Source organism: Ovis canadensis, chromosome 23, assembly GCF_042477335.2.
Source record: "Ovis canadensis isolate MfBH-ARS-UI-01 breed Bighorn chromosome 23, ARS-UI_OviCan_v2, whole genome shotgun sequence".
NCBI classification, from domain to species: Eukaryota; Metazoa; Chordata; class Mammalia; order Artiodactyla; family Bovidae; genus Ovis; species Ovis canadensis.
This window is the reverse complement of record NC_091267.1, coordinates 51,393,632-51,407,906: the sequence shown is the minus strand read 5'-3', so window position 1 is coordinate 51,407,906 and position 14,275 is coordinate 51,393,632. Positions and strand designations below refer to the sequence as shown.

The 14,275-nt window shown below is 43.5% G+C and overlaps 1 protein-coding gene across 8 annotated transcripts in view; it reads left to right on the top strand.

Moving 5' to 3' along the window:
- The window catches only part of DLGAP1 (DLG associated protein 1), a 791,550-nt gene that overhangs the window by 694,655 nt on the left and 82,620 nt on the right, over positions 1-14,275 (top strand). For 3 of the 8 annotated variants that reach the window (XM_069568350.1, XM_069568352.1, XM_069568353.1), the window contains one exon: positions 4,405-4,434. The exons of the other annotated variants lie outside the window; for them this stretch is intronic. In XM_069568350.1, the coding sequence (XP_069424451.1) occupies positions 4,405-4,434 (30 nt within the window). The remainder of the gene's footprint in view (positions 1-4,404; positions 4,435-14,275) is intronic. 8 annotated transcript variants of the gene reach the window in all.

Here is a 14,275-nt window from a genome sequence, read left to right as displayed (position 1 = left end):
GACAGAGGAGCCTGGGGGGGCTACAGTCCATGGGGTCTCAAAGAGTCGAACACGACTGAGCACAATGACAGTAAAGGCAAGAAACTACAGATTCTAGAGACATTTGGATATAAAATCAATAAGCTAATATTCCTTGAAGTCTACTTAGAGCACAATCTGTTTTCCAACCCTAGTCCTAACACTGATAAACTTACTTCTTTGGGACTTTCTAACATTATAATCCTGAAGCCTAAATCTCTGCTGTAACTTATGTATCTTCACTCCACACATCAGTGTTCACTAACCTCCATGAAGACCAGTCTCTGAATAGAAATAGTCATTGGTCAAAATAATAAAATCTAGTATTCTGCTCAGTGATATCCACTATTGAATTATACTTGCTAGGACAGATCAAATTTTCTTTTCTGACACCTGGAAACACTTGGGAACGATCGCTTTTTCATTTGATAAATATTTTAAGTACTTACTGTATGCCAGGCACTGTTCTAGTTAACGGAGTTACAGCAGCAAGCAAGCAAGACCAGATTCCTGCTCTCTTTCTGCTGGGGTTGTAATGAGGAAGACACCCCAGAACAAAGAACCAAATAATAAACCAAAAAGATAATTTTAGTAGTAATTTTGTTGTTGTTGAGTCCCTAAATTGTGTCCAGCTCTTTGCAACCCCATGGACTGTAACATGCCAGACTTTCCTGTCTTCCACTATGTCCCAGAGCTTGTTCAAATTCTTGTCCATTGAGTCAGTGACACCATCCAACCATCTCATCCTCTGTTGTCCCCTTCTCCTCCTCCTGCCTTCAATCTTTCCCAGCATCAGGGTCTTTTCTAATGAGTCGGCTCTTCACATCAGATGGCCATGTATTGGAGCTTCAGCTTCAGCAACAGTCTTTCCAATGAATATTCAGGGTTGATTTCCTTTAGGATTGACTGGTTTGATCTCCTTGCTGTCCAAGCATCTCTTAAGAGTCTTCTCCAGCACCATAGTTCGAAAGCATCAATTCTTTGGTGCTCAGCCTTTTTTATGGTCCAACTTTCACATTCATACATGACTACTGGAAAAAATATAGCTTTGACTAGACAGACCTTTGTCAGCAGAGTGATGTCTCTGAAAAAGAGAGAGAGAAACAGGCCAGTGAGTTCTTACTGGGTCTGCTCTAAGTACAGTAATCAAGGAAGGACTTTGAGAAAGTGACATTTGAAGTAACAGTTGAATGAAGAGAAAGAGTTAGCTGTGGGGAGATCCAGTGGTTTGGGAGGGAGGGAGCAGCAGGTGCCGGGAGGGTAGAGCAGGGGGCCAAAAGGAATTATCTCTGCAAAGCACAAAGAGAAAAATGAAGTGGTTAAAACATTTGAGTGAGGGAGGAAGTTGCCTGAAATGAAGTAAAAGTAGTAAGAAAATAAGCAGGAATACATCCCATAGGCCTCAATGGCCAGGGCTAAAAATTCAACTAGTATTTCAAAAACAATGAGATGTCATTGGAGGGTTTTAGTGAGCCCCAGTCATTCACACTTTAGCATGAATTATTTTAACCTGACACTTTTCTCCTAAGAATTACTTTAGATCAATTGAGGTGAGTCATTAGGTGGAAAAAACATTTTGGAAGACTATGAAGAATTAAATGTGGTGGAGGACGGGAGTGTTCATGTGTGTATATATATTTATGTATGTGTTATGGCTTACCCTTAATTCCAGGCAATGTCAGCATCAGCCAGTCACCAGATAATGTCTGTTGTGTGTCCTAGAAGTCAGCAGTGCTACGTGTAGCTTTTCAGCACCATCAATCATTTCTTAAATATTCATGTTTTTTTAAATATTTCTATTTTAAGATAAAGGAAATATCTTTTCATTCTATAAGATTTTGTATAATGTTAATATTAGTACCCTAACCAGATTTAGCCAATTCTAGATTTTCACTATAACGTAGTTACTACCTTGCAGTATGAAAGCCTATCTTGCTATAGGGGAAAGCTGGACTTGGGGTTTAAAAAACATAAGGGAAATTCACATGGAGGAACAAATAACTCATGTGTCTACTTAAAATTATGTTTATAATTAGAGCTCTAAAGTCAGACTTTTGTTTTTTAATAGATCTTTTCCCCCTCACTCTATAAATACATTCCTGAGCTCTCATCCACCACCACCCACATCTCCCATAAGAAATTCTTTAGACTTCCTTGCTTTCTTTGCATCAAGTCTGTTTCCACACACTGATTAGGTCACCCTGATGTCCTTTCACTTGAGTGACAGTTGCTGACACCCATGGTTATGCACAAAAATAAACACGGGTAAAAAAAAACACAACAACAATATTCTGATGGTTTCCTGCATAAAGCTTCTACGGTTCAAAAAAGACAGAATCATCGCTTACTATGCCAATGACTCATACCTCTTGGAATGGTTGCCTGACCAAAAGATGACCAAGTCCATTTAGCGTGTGCTGCTAGTTGGTGCTCAATGACTGTTATTTCCAAGGTGATCTATATAGAGTATCTTTTTGCATATGACAGGTTTAAGAGGTTGTGAAATTATGGGCAAAATCATGGTAAATGCTCACTTTATTCATATTTGGCTTGTTCAGTTAAATTATAACTCCTTTTGTGAATAACTCAAAGTATTCTGAAGGTCAAGATTCTCTTCTCCAGGCATGAGGAAAAAGAAACATCAGTTACGGTCATGATGTGTCAGACCTGGTTCATACCAGGTTGCAAGAGCCAACTGTTACATTTTGGGGAATTTGGTAAACCCATTATTACACACACCCATGATTACAAACATGCAATTATTATTATATTAAAACAAAGGTGATAAATACCTTAAAATCTTTACTTCCTGATTGTTTGACTACATTTTACTATCCATGCTTTTGGGGTTCTTTACATCTGCTATCCTTGTGCGGTGAAATATTTACTACATGATGGTTTTGCTATCATTCATCTCTTCCCATAGCCATGTCCAGTGACATCAAAGCTGGAAGCTTGAAATAGGCCACAGTGGGAGTGTTTTCATAGTGTTGACATCGAAAGAGTTTTAACTTAATCAAAATAATTTCTATAAAACTTGAACAGTTTAATAGTTCAAGAGATCACATAAAAGATATAATGATAATGAATTTACTGGGAAAAGAACAAATTGGGATGCAATTCAGAGCATTATTTTTGTCAAATCATGATTGATTTGCTGGCTGTGAATCCCACGGTTTGGTCCAAATCAGCAAAAGTCTTCTGTGAGAATCTGTTGGCTGCATGGAAGCTGCAATAAATAAGACTGTATATTTTATTATTATATGTAGATTGTGTACTACACATCACATATATTGGTAAAACCCATAATATACATACATAATACAGGCATATTTTTCCCCTTGTTAAACATTGACCAGATATGACTGGTTCCACCAGAAAGATGAAATTCAACTGGTAACTTAAAGTTTTTTTTTTTCCAGAAAGTTATAAAAGAGAGCAAGTTTGTCTCTTTGTGAATAGAATCTGTTAAAAATCAGTGGGTGGTCATGCTGATAACCAGTTTGGTTTACCAGTATTGAAAAGCGGTTTGTTTCCACTTTTCATTTGAGACTCCTCCCATTTGAAAGAAAACCAGACTTTCCACACAGTGAAACTGCAGACTTTTTTTTTTTTTTCCAGCCTAAGGTATCATGGCTATCACACAGAGTTTGGGAAATATTGTTTATACTTACGACTTACAAGGAAGAAAACGAACTTTCAAAATCAAATTATTGGACCAGGTCTAATTTATTTTAGTTTAGTATTTTGACCTTTCAGTTCACCAAAAAGTCACGTGGATATCCAGTCAAGGGTAGTATCTGTTTGCTTCATGAACAATTTGACAAGCTCAGCCCCTCCACTAATCTGCAGGGAATGGGAGCACTAAACACAGGAGACCAGAAATGGCCTCTGGTCCAACCACCCCAGAGAAGGAAGTTGCCAGATCACACCATAGTTTCTAAGCACTTGTTACATATTTCAGCAGAAACCTGTCCCAACACCTATCAGGTGATCTCTGTGCGAAGCTTAGGTAGGAAATACTAGGCCTTGATGTCCTCTGAGTTAAGTTTTATCAGTCCTTCATCCAGTATGACTTATCTACAGAAATAGCCGGTCAGGCTATTGAGACTTGGCCTTTGTTTCATCCAAAAACATGGCCGATCCTTTACTTAGTGAAAAATGCTCGCAAGTGATACTAGTGGGAGATGAAGACACTCATGAAGCTTAATCAATGACTGAAAATTACTTCGTTTTTGACGCTGATGTTTGTTTACTTAAATTCTCAAAAAGCCAACAACAACAACAACAACAAAACTCCAGATTTGAAGCATGTGTGTAATGTGCGAAGCCTGGCAAAGTAATGTGGGTCCATTCTATAACTGCGACTTTTTGTTTTTATTCAAGGTGTCATAAAACTGAGTTCTGCAGTTGAAGGTACGTTTTTACAACCACAAAATCAATAACGTTTTGCTTCAAGATTGCACCGCGTGGCTTTGTAGCTAGACCGCTTCTGTGGCCGTGGTGTCTGAAGCCATGTTCTAATCGCCAGCTACTGCCTTTCCATCTGTGTTTCTCCTTGTCCTGGTTCTCTTATGCCACACGTCCCTCAGCTCCCCAATAAGTGGCCTCAACACTGACCCCTGAGACAGCATTGATGAGAGCAAGCAGGTGTGGTTTTGCCCCTGATGGGACGACCTCAGGACCACTGCTCCTTAGAGAGCATCCTTATCCTCTACGGCATCTTTATCTGAGGCTGGACCTTGAGTCTTGTCAGGAACCCTGCCCGCTCCCCCACCCACTCCATCTTTCAGCAGGACCTTTTCTAGAGGGATTTGATTCCTCATCCCAATATAGCAGACATGCTTGCCCAGGAAATATGCAGGCACGGAGTCATTAAAACTTCCTGATGGAAAAAAAAAAAACTTCCTGATGGCTCGTCTCAAGTCACGAGGTGCCACCCAGGAGGTATTGCAGGAACCAGCTTCCTTGAGTGTCATCCATGTCACTCACACCAGGTGGTTCCTTGGAACTCTGCATCTAAGACGCTTAGAAGAAAAGGAAGAGAGATTTAAAGCAAGAGGAGGGTTGGTGGCAGAGAGACCGCACAGCCGTGTTTCACCAAGTAACCCCCAGGAATGTTAAAAACACCTCATTTTTTGAAATGACTCATTGGGTATTGGTATAAAATTGACCACCTTGCCCTAAGAGGAGCATACATCTTGTAAGTAGGGAATATGTCATGCTCTCTCTTTGTGAGTGTCTCTGTTTGTTGTGGGGCGTGTGTGTGTGTGTGTGTGTGTGTGTGTGTGTGTGTGTGTTCTCGTTTATTGGGAGTTTGTCAGTCATGCTTTGGAGGGCTCTTCGTCCCCATTTTATCAGGGGAGTCTCCTTGGAAGAGGTGGTGGGCTTTAAGGTGAATTTTCAAATATAAGGAGAGATGTGGCTTCGTGAATGGGCAATGCATGGTGGTGGGAGCCGGAAAGTGCGAGGAGGGGGGGCTCTAGTGGTGAGACCACCTGCTTGACTCAAGCAAAAGGACTGGGTGGGCTGGAGTTTGCAGGTTGGGAGATGGAAGAGAGACTCGGAAATGTCCCCATAGGGCTGGCCCATCCAGAGAGGGGGACTCTGCTCCTTAAGTGGATTTAGTGCCATCACATTTTGAAAAGCACATTAAAAAGGGACTAATTCTGACATTCATGGCAGAAAGTGCATTGCTATCTCAAATAAGGAAGGGACCAGAAAACAGTACAGGCTACGGCCGTTCAGAGTCAAGAGAGGAATCAAAGAACAGACCTATAGAAACGAGAGAGGACACCTCACATGTGGCAGGTCTTTGTGAGGCCAAGCAGGGATTCAAGGTCCCTCTGACCGAAAACACGGAATTTTATTGAGAGAAGATCCAAACCGCCCCTGGCTTAGAAAACACAGAAGACACAGCTAAAGCGGGACCATGAGAATGACTCTGCCTGTGGAAACTCCCAGTGGCAAGTCACCCCAAGTTTCAGTTAATTATCTGTGGATAACAGTGGGTCCACCCTGGGCTGTTCAGATGTGTTATCACCAAATGGCTTTAAAGTCAGGGCTTTCTGTTGCCTGCTTGGCTTAAGCACAGTAGTCCACTTATAACAAAAGGATGGAAAACATTTTTTTTTTAAGCCAGAAAGCCAAGAGGACATTAGATAATTTTAAAAAGTATTGTCCTGCTAGAACAGTGTCCCCATCATAATTTTGCTCATTGCTATGATTACTTCTGGTAGCATGGCTTATCAGAACCCTCCCCAAAGAGGTTTATGGTCTTCAGAGAAAAAGAAGAGTGAGGATAAGTATGGGCAGAGAGCTGAATGACTGACTGCCTGGGGCTTTTTCAGCAGCCTCATCATCACAGGGTCTCCTCTGAGTTCCCAGGGCTCACAGGGGGTGGTCATGGGTACCAGAGGTCAGGACTGTTTGAACTGCTGCTTGAGCATCTTTTTGGCAGTTTCTTGGCTGGGGGCTGTAGCAGCTTGAAGGCTTGGTAGCATGCTGAGTTGTAACTGTGTGTGCCCAGGGGCTCCCCAGGACACAGTTGTTGTGTGTGTGGCAGGGGGGAGGGGGTTGTTATTCCACGCATGTGTTCTCACGCATCTGGAAGGGGAGAGTTTGATGGGCATGCTCTGTGGGATGTGTGTTGGACTCTCTTGTCTCTATGGGAAATCAAACCTCAGATGGTGGTCCTTATGAATGCTTAGCTCTTTTCTTGCTGTTTTCCATCTGCCGAATGAACTCAAGGCAGCTTCTACAGCTTATCATGGCAAGAAATACGCAAATCAGTGGAGGGGATCCACTGCCAGAATGGAACCTATTTCCTTTTCTTTAAAAATGACTCTGTTCCGGATTTATCCTAGAACTCTGAAAATGACATTAATGTTGTAGGTAGGTTATCCTTTTCTTTTCTTTATCTTCTTTTTAAGGAAAAACAATTGTTACAGTCATAAGAGAAAATCAACAGGGACTCCATGGGCTGCTTCCTGCGGAGTATTTTTGTTATGCGGGTCAGTCTGTTCTCTTTCTCTGAAGCAAGGTGCCTCCTTCAGCATTTTGCACCTTTGTGTAAGCTTTTAAAATCATCAGAAAGAAAAAAAAGCTATTTATATCACACCAACAGTAAGGTTAAAAGTGAACTGTCCTTTCATGTTTTAAAGACCTTACATTGAAACAGAAACACTCGTTGATACTTAATTTTGTGATGAAAAAAAAAATATTTGAACAGGAAAAATATTTCTTTGAAAGAAATAATTGCAAAGTTCTGTTGATAACACTGATGGGTTCTGGACTCTAATTTTAGATTCATAACCCCAAATTCAGAAAATTGGGGGGAATTCCTTGGTGACCCAGCGCTTACGACTCCACGCTTCCACTGCTGAGGGCCTGGGTTCGATCCCTGGTCAGGGAACTAAGATCCCACAAGCGTGGCCTCAAAAAATGAAAAGAAAATTGGGGTAAGAGAGAAACATCCAGACACCAAACTGGGGAGAGATAGTTGGGGTAATGGCAAGAATTCCATGACAGAATCTTCTAAATATTCCTCTTAAAAGGGATTTTCCCTCTTAAAATTGGAGCAGGAAGAGGTGCATATTTTCACAAAGAAGACCAACCTACCAGCCTATCCAAGCAAAACGGGAAGGGAGGCCATGGAAGAACTGAGTCATGCCTGGGTTGGAATGGCCCTGACATCCTGCCCGGATCTTTCTGGGGAGGGAGGGTCCAGCCCCAGCTGGAAGATCTTCATCTGACTCACTTGGTTTGTTCAGTGGACAGAAGAGACCTTGGGGCTGGGAGGCTGCTGGATGCTGGGGACAAGCCTTGCGGCTGATAACCCAGCACACTGTGAGGAGACTTGCCTCAAAGGCAACTTGTTCATCCCCTGTAGGTAGGTAGGCAATCCAAAATCTCAAAATGATGTCAAATTCTTTCGATAGCCTCTATGGGGGAATGAAGTTTGGCTTCTTTGGAAAAATCCCGTGTCTTTAAAAATGGGAACAGATGAGCCTCTAGGAAGAAATCTAAGAGGCAAGATGGTGACACAACCCCCAGCCACTTTGGATGTCACCCACTTTGGATGCGCCTTTTGGAGGGAAGCTGCGGTTTCAGTTCACACGGGAGGTGATGCTTCGATCATGGATCCGGTGTGCTTTGATTTCATAAACAAAAGCTCTCCTGGCCTTGTGGAGCTTTTGTTCTCCTTTTTTTCCTTCTTGTCACTTCCTTTTATTTAGATAAGTTTTTTCTTCCAGTTGTATTGAGATATAATTGACACACAGCACTGTATAAGCCTGGGCTTCCCAGGTGGCACTAGTGGTAAAGAACCCCCCTGCCAGTTCAGGAGACCAAAGAGATGCAGGTTCGATCCCTGGGTTGGGAAGATCCCCTGCAGGAGGAAATGGCAATCCACTCCAGTATTCTTGCCTGGAGAATCCAATGGACAGAGGAGCCTGACGGGCTACATTCCATAGGGTCACAAAGAGTCAGACGCGACTGAAGCAACTTAGCATGCATGCAGCGAGTGTAGAAAGCTCTATTAGAAAACAGAAGGTTAGGTGTTTGAGTTCTTGTGGGCTTATCGCGGAAGATGGTTAGTTGAAATAGATTAAACAAAATGAGACTTACTATACAACCATCGAGGCCTGTCTAATATCCACTTTGATACCATAAGTTGATATTACAAACTTTAGGATCTTGATGAAGTATATACTACAAACAGGCTCATTTTCCAGATAAAATAGGACTCAAAGACTGATGGTATCAAGGACGGTTGGAGTCAAATATTTCTGTTAAGAACAACAAATACACAACGCCTTGTTTTTATTCTTTAAATGTTCCCACTCTTAAAAATGTAAGATTAACAGACTACTCACTATGATCTTTATAACAGTATAAAATTATTCCATTAACAGTATGACATTCAAAGCAGTGAAATACACATTAATGTAACTGAGAGAAGAAAATAAAAGGATGAGATCATGAGATGAAAGAGGGGAAAAAAAAAAACAGCTGCCCAGCAGAAAAACAAACAAAACCCCAGAATTCATAGTGAAATGCAGGTGATTTATGAATGGAAAATATTTAAAATGCTAGCTAGCATGAAGGAAGAGTCAAGTGGTAGTCTTTCCAACATATTGGGAGCTGGTCCTTACCAAACCTCTATTATATTTACATATTTTTTAAGAAGTAGAAAAGCATTTTTTTTTTTTTAAGTAATCAGAATCAGGACTTCCCTGGTGGTCCATTGGTTAAGACTCTCTGTTGCCAGTGTAAGGGGTACAAGTTCAAGACCTGGTCAGGGAACTAAGTTCCCATACACCACGGGGGTGTGGCCAAAGGATATAAAAAAGAAAGAAAGAATAAGAATATTAAAAGCACAGAGAGAGAAGGGAGCCCTTTAACAAAATATCCTATTACAAGGCAAGCTATGCTTTTTCAATTTGCAAAAAAGAATCCATGGGATGACTTTAAGGCTCAAAAGCATAGAAGGAAGACCATAGAGACAGAGGAGGAGGAAGGACACGAGCCCCAGTAGCACCTTCCACCTCATGAGTCTGTTCAGAGGGGAGGAGAGTAAGGGAACTCAAATTCAGGTCTGTAACACCTCTGTCTCTACTGCCTCGGGGCTCCTGGCAGCGATTCCTAGCAGGCTTAACCTCCCCCTTCATGGAAACCTTTACATGACCTGCCTAATGATTTCCTGATGGCCACATCCTACAGCAATGCAGAGCTTATGTAAGGATTTGGGCACATGCCACCTAGTAGCTTTGGTGGCCAAGACCTGTGAGCAAGACCTTTTGGTCATCACACCCTGTTTGAGCTTGCATGTGTGTTTTGGGGTGTATGGGGTGATGGGAATATCCCTGCTGAGGTCCAGTGAGCAACCCCTCTCCACACATACACACACCCAGCTGGAGGCCCAGGCTGTGTGGAAAAGTTTCATTACTGGGAAGCTAGGAGAAACGCACTCAGGTTATAAAAAGGAAAACTTTTCCTTTTCACAGAGTCTTGAGGAATCTCAAGCAGAGATGTTGTTAGCAGGACTTGAAATAGACTGAATCCCTTACATAGGTGAATTTGTGTATTGGATCCATTATACGTGAGAAGCCTGGAAACAGGAGATTCCAGGGCTGGTGTAAACAACTGTTGTTAATTGAAATTAATAACATTTAGTTCAGTTCAGTTCAGTCGCTCAGTCATGTCCGACTCTTTGTGACCCTGTGAATTATAGCACACCAGGCCTCCCTGTCCATCACCAACTCCTGGAGTTCACTCAAACTCATGTCCATGGAGTCAGTGATGCCATCCAGCCATCTCATCCTCTGTTGTCCCCCTTCTCCTCCTGACTCCAATCCCTCTGAGCATCAGGGTCTTTTCTAATGAGTCAACTCTTCGCATGAGGTGGCCAAAGTATTGGAGTTCCAGCTTTAGCATCAGTCCTTCCAGTGAACACCCAGGACTTATCTCCTTTAGGATGGACTGGTTGGATCTCCTTGTAGTACAAGGGACTCTCAAGAGTCTTCTCCAACACCACAGTTCAAAAGCATCAATTCTTCAGTGCTCAGCTTTCTTCACAGTCCAATTCTCACATCCATACATGACCACAGGAAAAACCATAGCCTTGACTAGACAGACCTTTGTTGGCAAAGTAATATCTCTGCTTTTTAATATGCTGTCTAGGTTGGTCATAACTTTCCTTCCAAGGAGTAAGCATCTTTTAATTTCTTGGCTGCAATCACCATCTGCAGTGATATTGGAGCCGAAAAAGATAAAGTCTGACGCTGTTTACACTGTTTCCCCATCTATTTCCCATGAAGTGATGGGACCAAATGCCATGATCTTCATTTTCTGAATGTTGACCTTTAGGCCAACTTTTTCACTCTCCTCTTTCACTTTCATCCAGAGGCTTTTTAGTTCCTCTTCACTTTCTGCCATAAGGGTGGTGTCATCTGCATATCTGAGGTGATTGATATTTCTCCCAGCAATCTTGATTCCAGCTTGTGCTTCTTCCAGCCCAGCGTTTCTCATGATATACTCTGCATATAAGTTAAATAAGCAGGTGACAATATACAGCCTTGACATACTCCTTTTCCTATTTGGAACCAGTCTGTTGTTCCACGTCCAGTTCTAACTGTTGCTTCCTGACCTGCATATAGGTTTCTCAAGGGGCAGGACAGGTGTTCTCGTATTCCCATCTCTTTCAGTATTTTCCACAGTTTATTGTGATCCACACAGTCAAAGGCTTTGGCATAGTCATTAACTACAATCAATTACAATTCACCACAGTGGTGTTCAGTATTTACTTTGTTTCAGGTCCCTGCACTGGGACCTTTCCCGATATTATCTCACTTAACCTCTCAACGATCTATCAGAGAAGTACTATCTGCATGCCCACTTCACTGACAAGGATTCGGAGATCATCCAGCTAACCCAAGGCTGACCCAGGACTGAAAGCCCTGTCTATGTGATTGCATAACTTTAAGCTCTGGCAGGAAGGGATGGCCACACTCACGTTTTGAAACTGAATATCTTTCCAACTAGCCAGTTTGGGATTGCCTGTGTAACTCAGAAAAGTCACCCCTTCTGCAGAATGTGTGAGGCAGGGGCAGTGTGCAGGATCTCGCGAGATCTCGCGTGAGAATCCAACTTCTTGCCTCTTCCAGCTTCCAGAAGGTTGCCTGCACTCCTTGGCTTGTCACCCCTTCCTCCTGGGTCCTCAAAAACAGCAGTGGAGTAGCATCTTCAAACCTCTCTCTCTTACACACACACACACACACACACCCCTCTCTGCTTCTGGGACCACCTCTTCTCTGAGTCTGACCCTCCTGCCTCCCTCCTAGAACTCCTTGTGATTTCATTGACCTACCCCAAGGAAGCCTACCTCGATAATCCAAAGTAATCATTCCATTTTAAGACCCTTAACTCAACCCACTCTGGTGTTCTTGCCTGGAGAATCCCATGGACAGCAAAGCCTGGCAGGCTATAGTCCATGGGGTCACAAAGAGTCGGACATGACTAAGCGACTGACACTTTCACAACGTAATTACACACGAAAGTCCCCTTTGCCAAGGAAGGAGTATACACAGATTTTGAAGATTAGGACGTGGACATCTTCAGAGGCCTTCATTCTGTCCAGTACCCTAGCCACCTGAGAGCTGTGTACCCTCCTAAAGCACAGCACCCTTCCCACCAAAGAAGCACCGAAACCAAAACCAAGTCAGGATTTGCATGATGCAACCCTGCCTTCAGACACTCCTGGTAATCAAGCCATCTTGCAGAGATAAAGGGGGAGTCTGGGGGGTGCGGGGAAGGGAGTGGGGAGGAAGGCAGGAGCCCCAAGGGAGTTAGCAAAGTGCCTGTTAGACCAGGCCCCAAACACCTATAAATCTCTCCCCACATTTGCCAGACTTTCTAAAACCTAGAGCCAGGGTGCTCCCTCTAGGCTGGGAGCCGCCAGGGTCCTCGCTGGGCCTCACCCCAGCCTCAGCCTCCAGCACCACCTCCCAAACCTGCCAGCAGGCGCTTGTGAGAGATGCAGAAAGAGGAATTGTACTAAAAGTTTTCTTGCCTTTTGAATTTCCCAGGATGACCTGCAGAGCTTTTCTGGGCTGAAGTCCCAGCCTCCAGGCTGTGAACTTTCTGTTGGTGCATTCACTTGCTCGGGCTGCTGTAAAACTACCAGACTGGCCAGCTCAGACAACAGAAATACAGAAATACACTTTCTCACAGTGCCGGGGCCTGGAAGTCTGAGAGCAGGGCATGAGCAGGCTGTGTGTCCTGGAGCCCCTTTTGTCGGCTTGCAGACGGCTGTCTTCTCCCTCGTCCTCAGATGGCCCTTCCTCTGTGAGCACACTCCCCTAGCACCTCTCTCTTATTATTAGGACCCAGTCCTATTGGATTCCAGCTCACCCTCATTTGACCTCATTTTGACTTAATCACCTCTTTAAAGGCCTCTTTTTTTAAGTCTTTATTGAATTTGTTACAATATTGTTTGTTTCATTCACCCAGGAAGCATGTAGAATCTTAATTCCCTGACCAGGGATCAAGTCCGCATCCCTTCATTAGAAGGCTAAGTCCTAACCAGTAGACCACCAGGGACGTTCCTCTTTAAAGGCCGTTATCTCCAAACATGGTTGCCTTCTGAGGTCCTAAGAGTAAGGACTTCAGCAGTTGAATCTGGGGGAGCACACCCTCAGCTCATAACTGTGGACTGCAGTCCTGGGAGACTCATACATAAAGTTCGCTTCCGTCCCCTCTCTCGGTGTAACAGGTGGGCTCGGTGCAATTAAGGCAGGTGTGGGGAGGGGAAGGTCAAGCTGGGGTGGTCACAGTGTGCCCCTCAGCCTAGGTCTGCCTCTTGGTCCTAGGACAGAGATGGGAGGAAGGGAGAGGAGGTCAAAGAAGCCCCCACAGGCTGGGTCTTAGTCTCTATAAGCAAGAAGCAGCCTTTAAGCCTCACCGTCCCTAGAGCTGGTTCCCTGCAGAAGACTTTTTGCTGGATACGCAATTTACAGCAAGTCACAGGCACTCCACCAAGTCAACACACCCTGGACCCAGAGGAAATAAAGAAGCAGACAGTGAGGGCTTGTGTTTGACGGCCTTCTGCAAGGTCTGTGTGGTAGAAAATGATTTCATCCTCTAGGCATGGCTCTGAGAAGGAAGTCAAACAGCCCACAAGTTGAAATAAACCAAACAGCCTTATCTTATTCTTGATTCATAGGTTCCTCTTTCTTCAAAGGAAGCCTTTAGATGCAGGACTCTATGAACTGTCATTATCAGAGTAACTGCTGTTGCAAAGTCCCTCCTGGGACCTCGCATCTGTGACTCATAACACCTGGGATCGCTGACATTTTTCCCTGACAGATCTTTACTACTCACTGGTCAGACTCACTACCCAACAAAATTTTTTATATTTAAAATTAAATATACCTAAGTGCTTAAGTATAACCCATGTGGCGTGCTCAGTCATATCTGACTCTTTGTGATCCCCTGGACTGCAGACCACCAGGCTCCTCTGTCCATGGAGTTACCCAGGCAAGAATACTGCAATGGGTTGCCATCTCCTCCTCCAGGGGATCTTCCTGACCCAGGAATCGAACCCACTTCTCCTGTGTCTCCTGCATTGGCAGGTGGGTTCTTTACCACTAGTGCCAACTGGGAAGTCCCTATATATGAAAATATATGTTTATACTAAGTGAAATACGCCCATCACAAAAAGGACAAACACTATATGATCCCACTTACATGAGAGGCC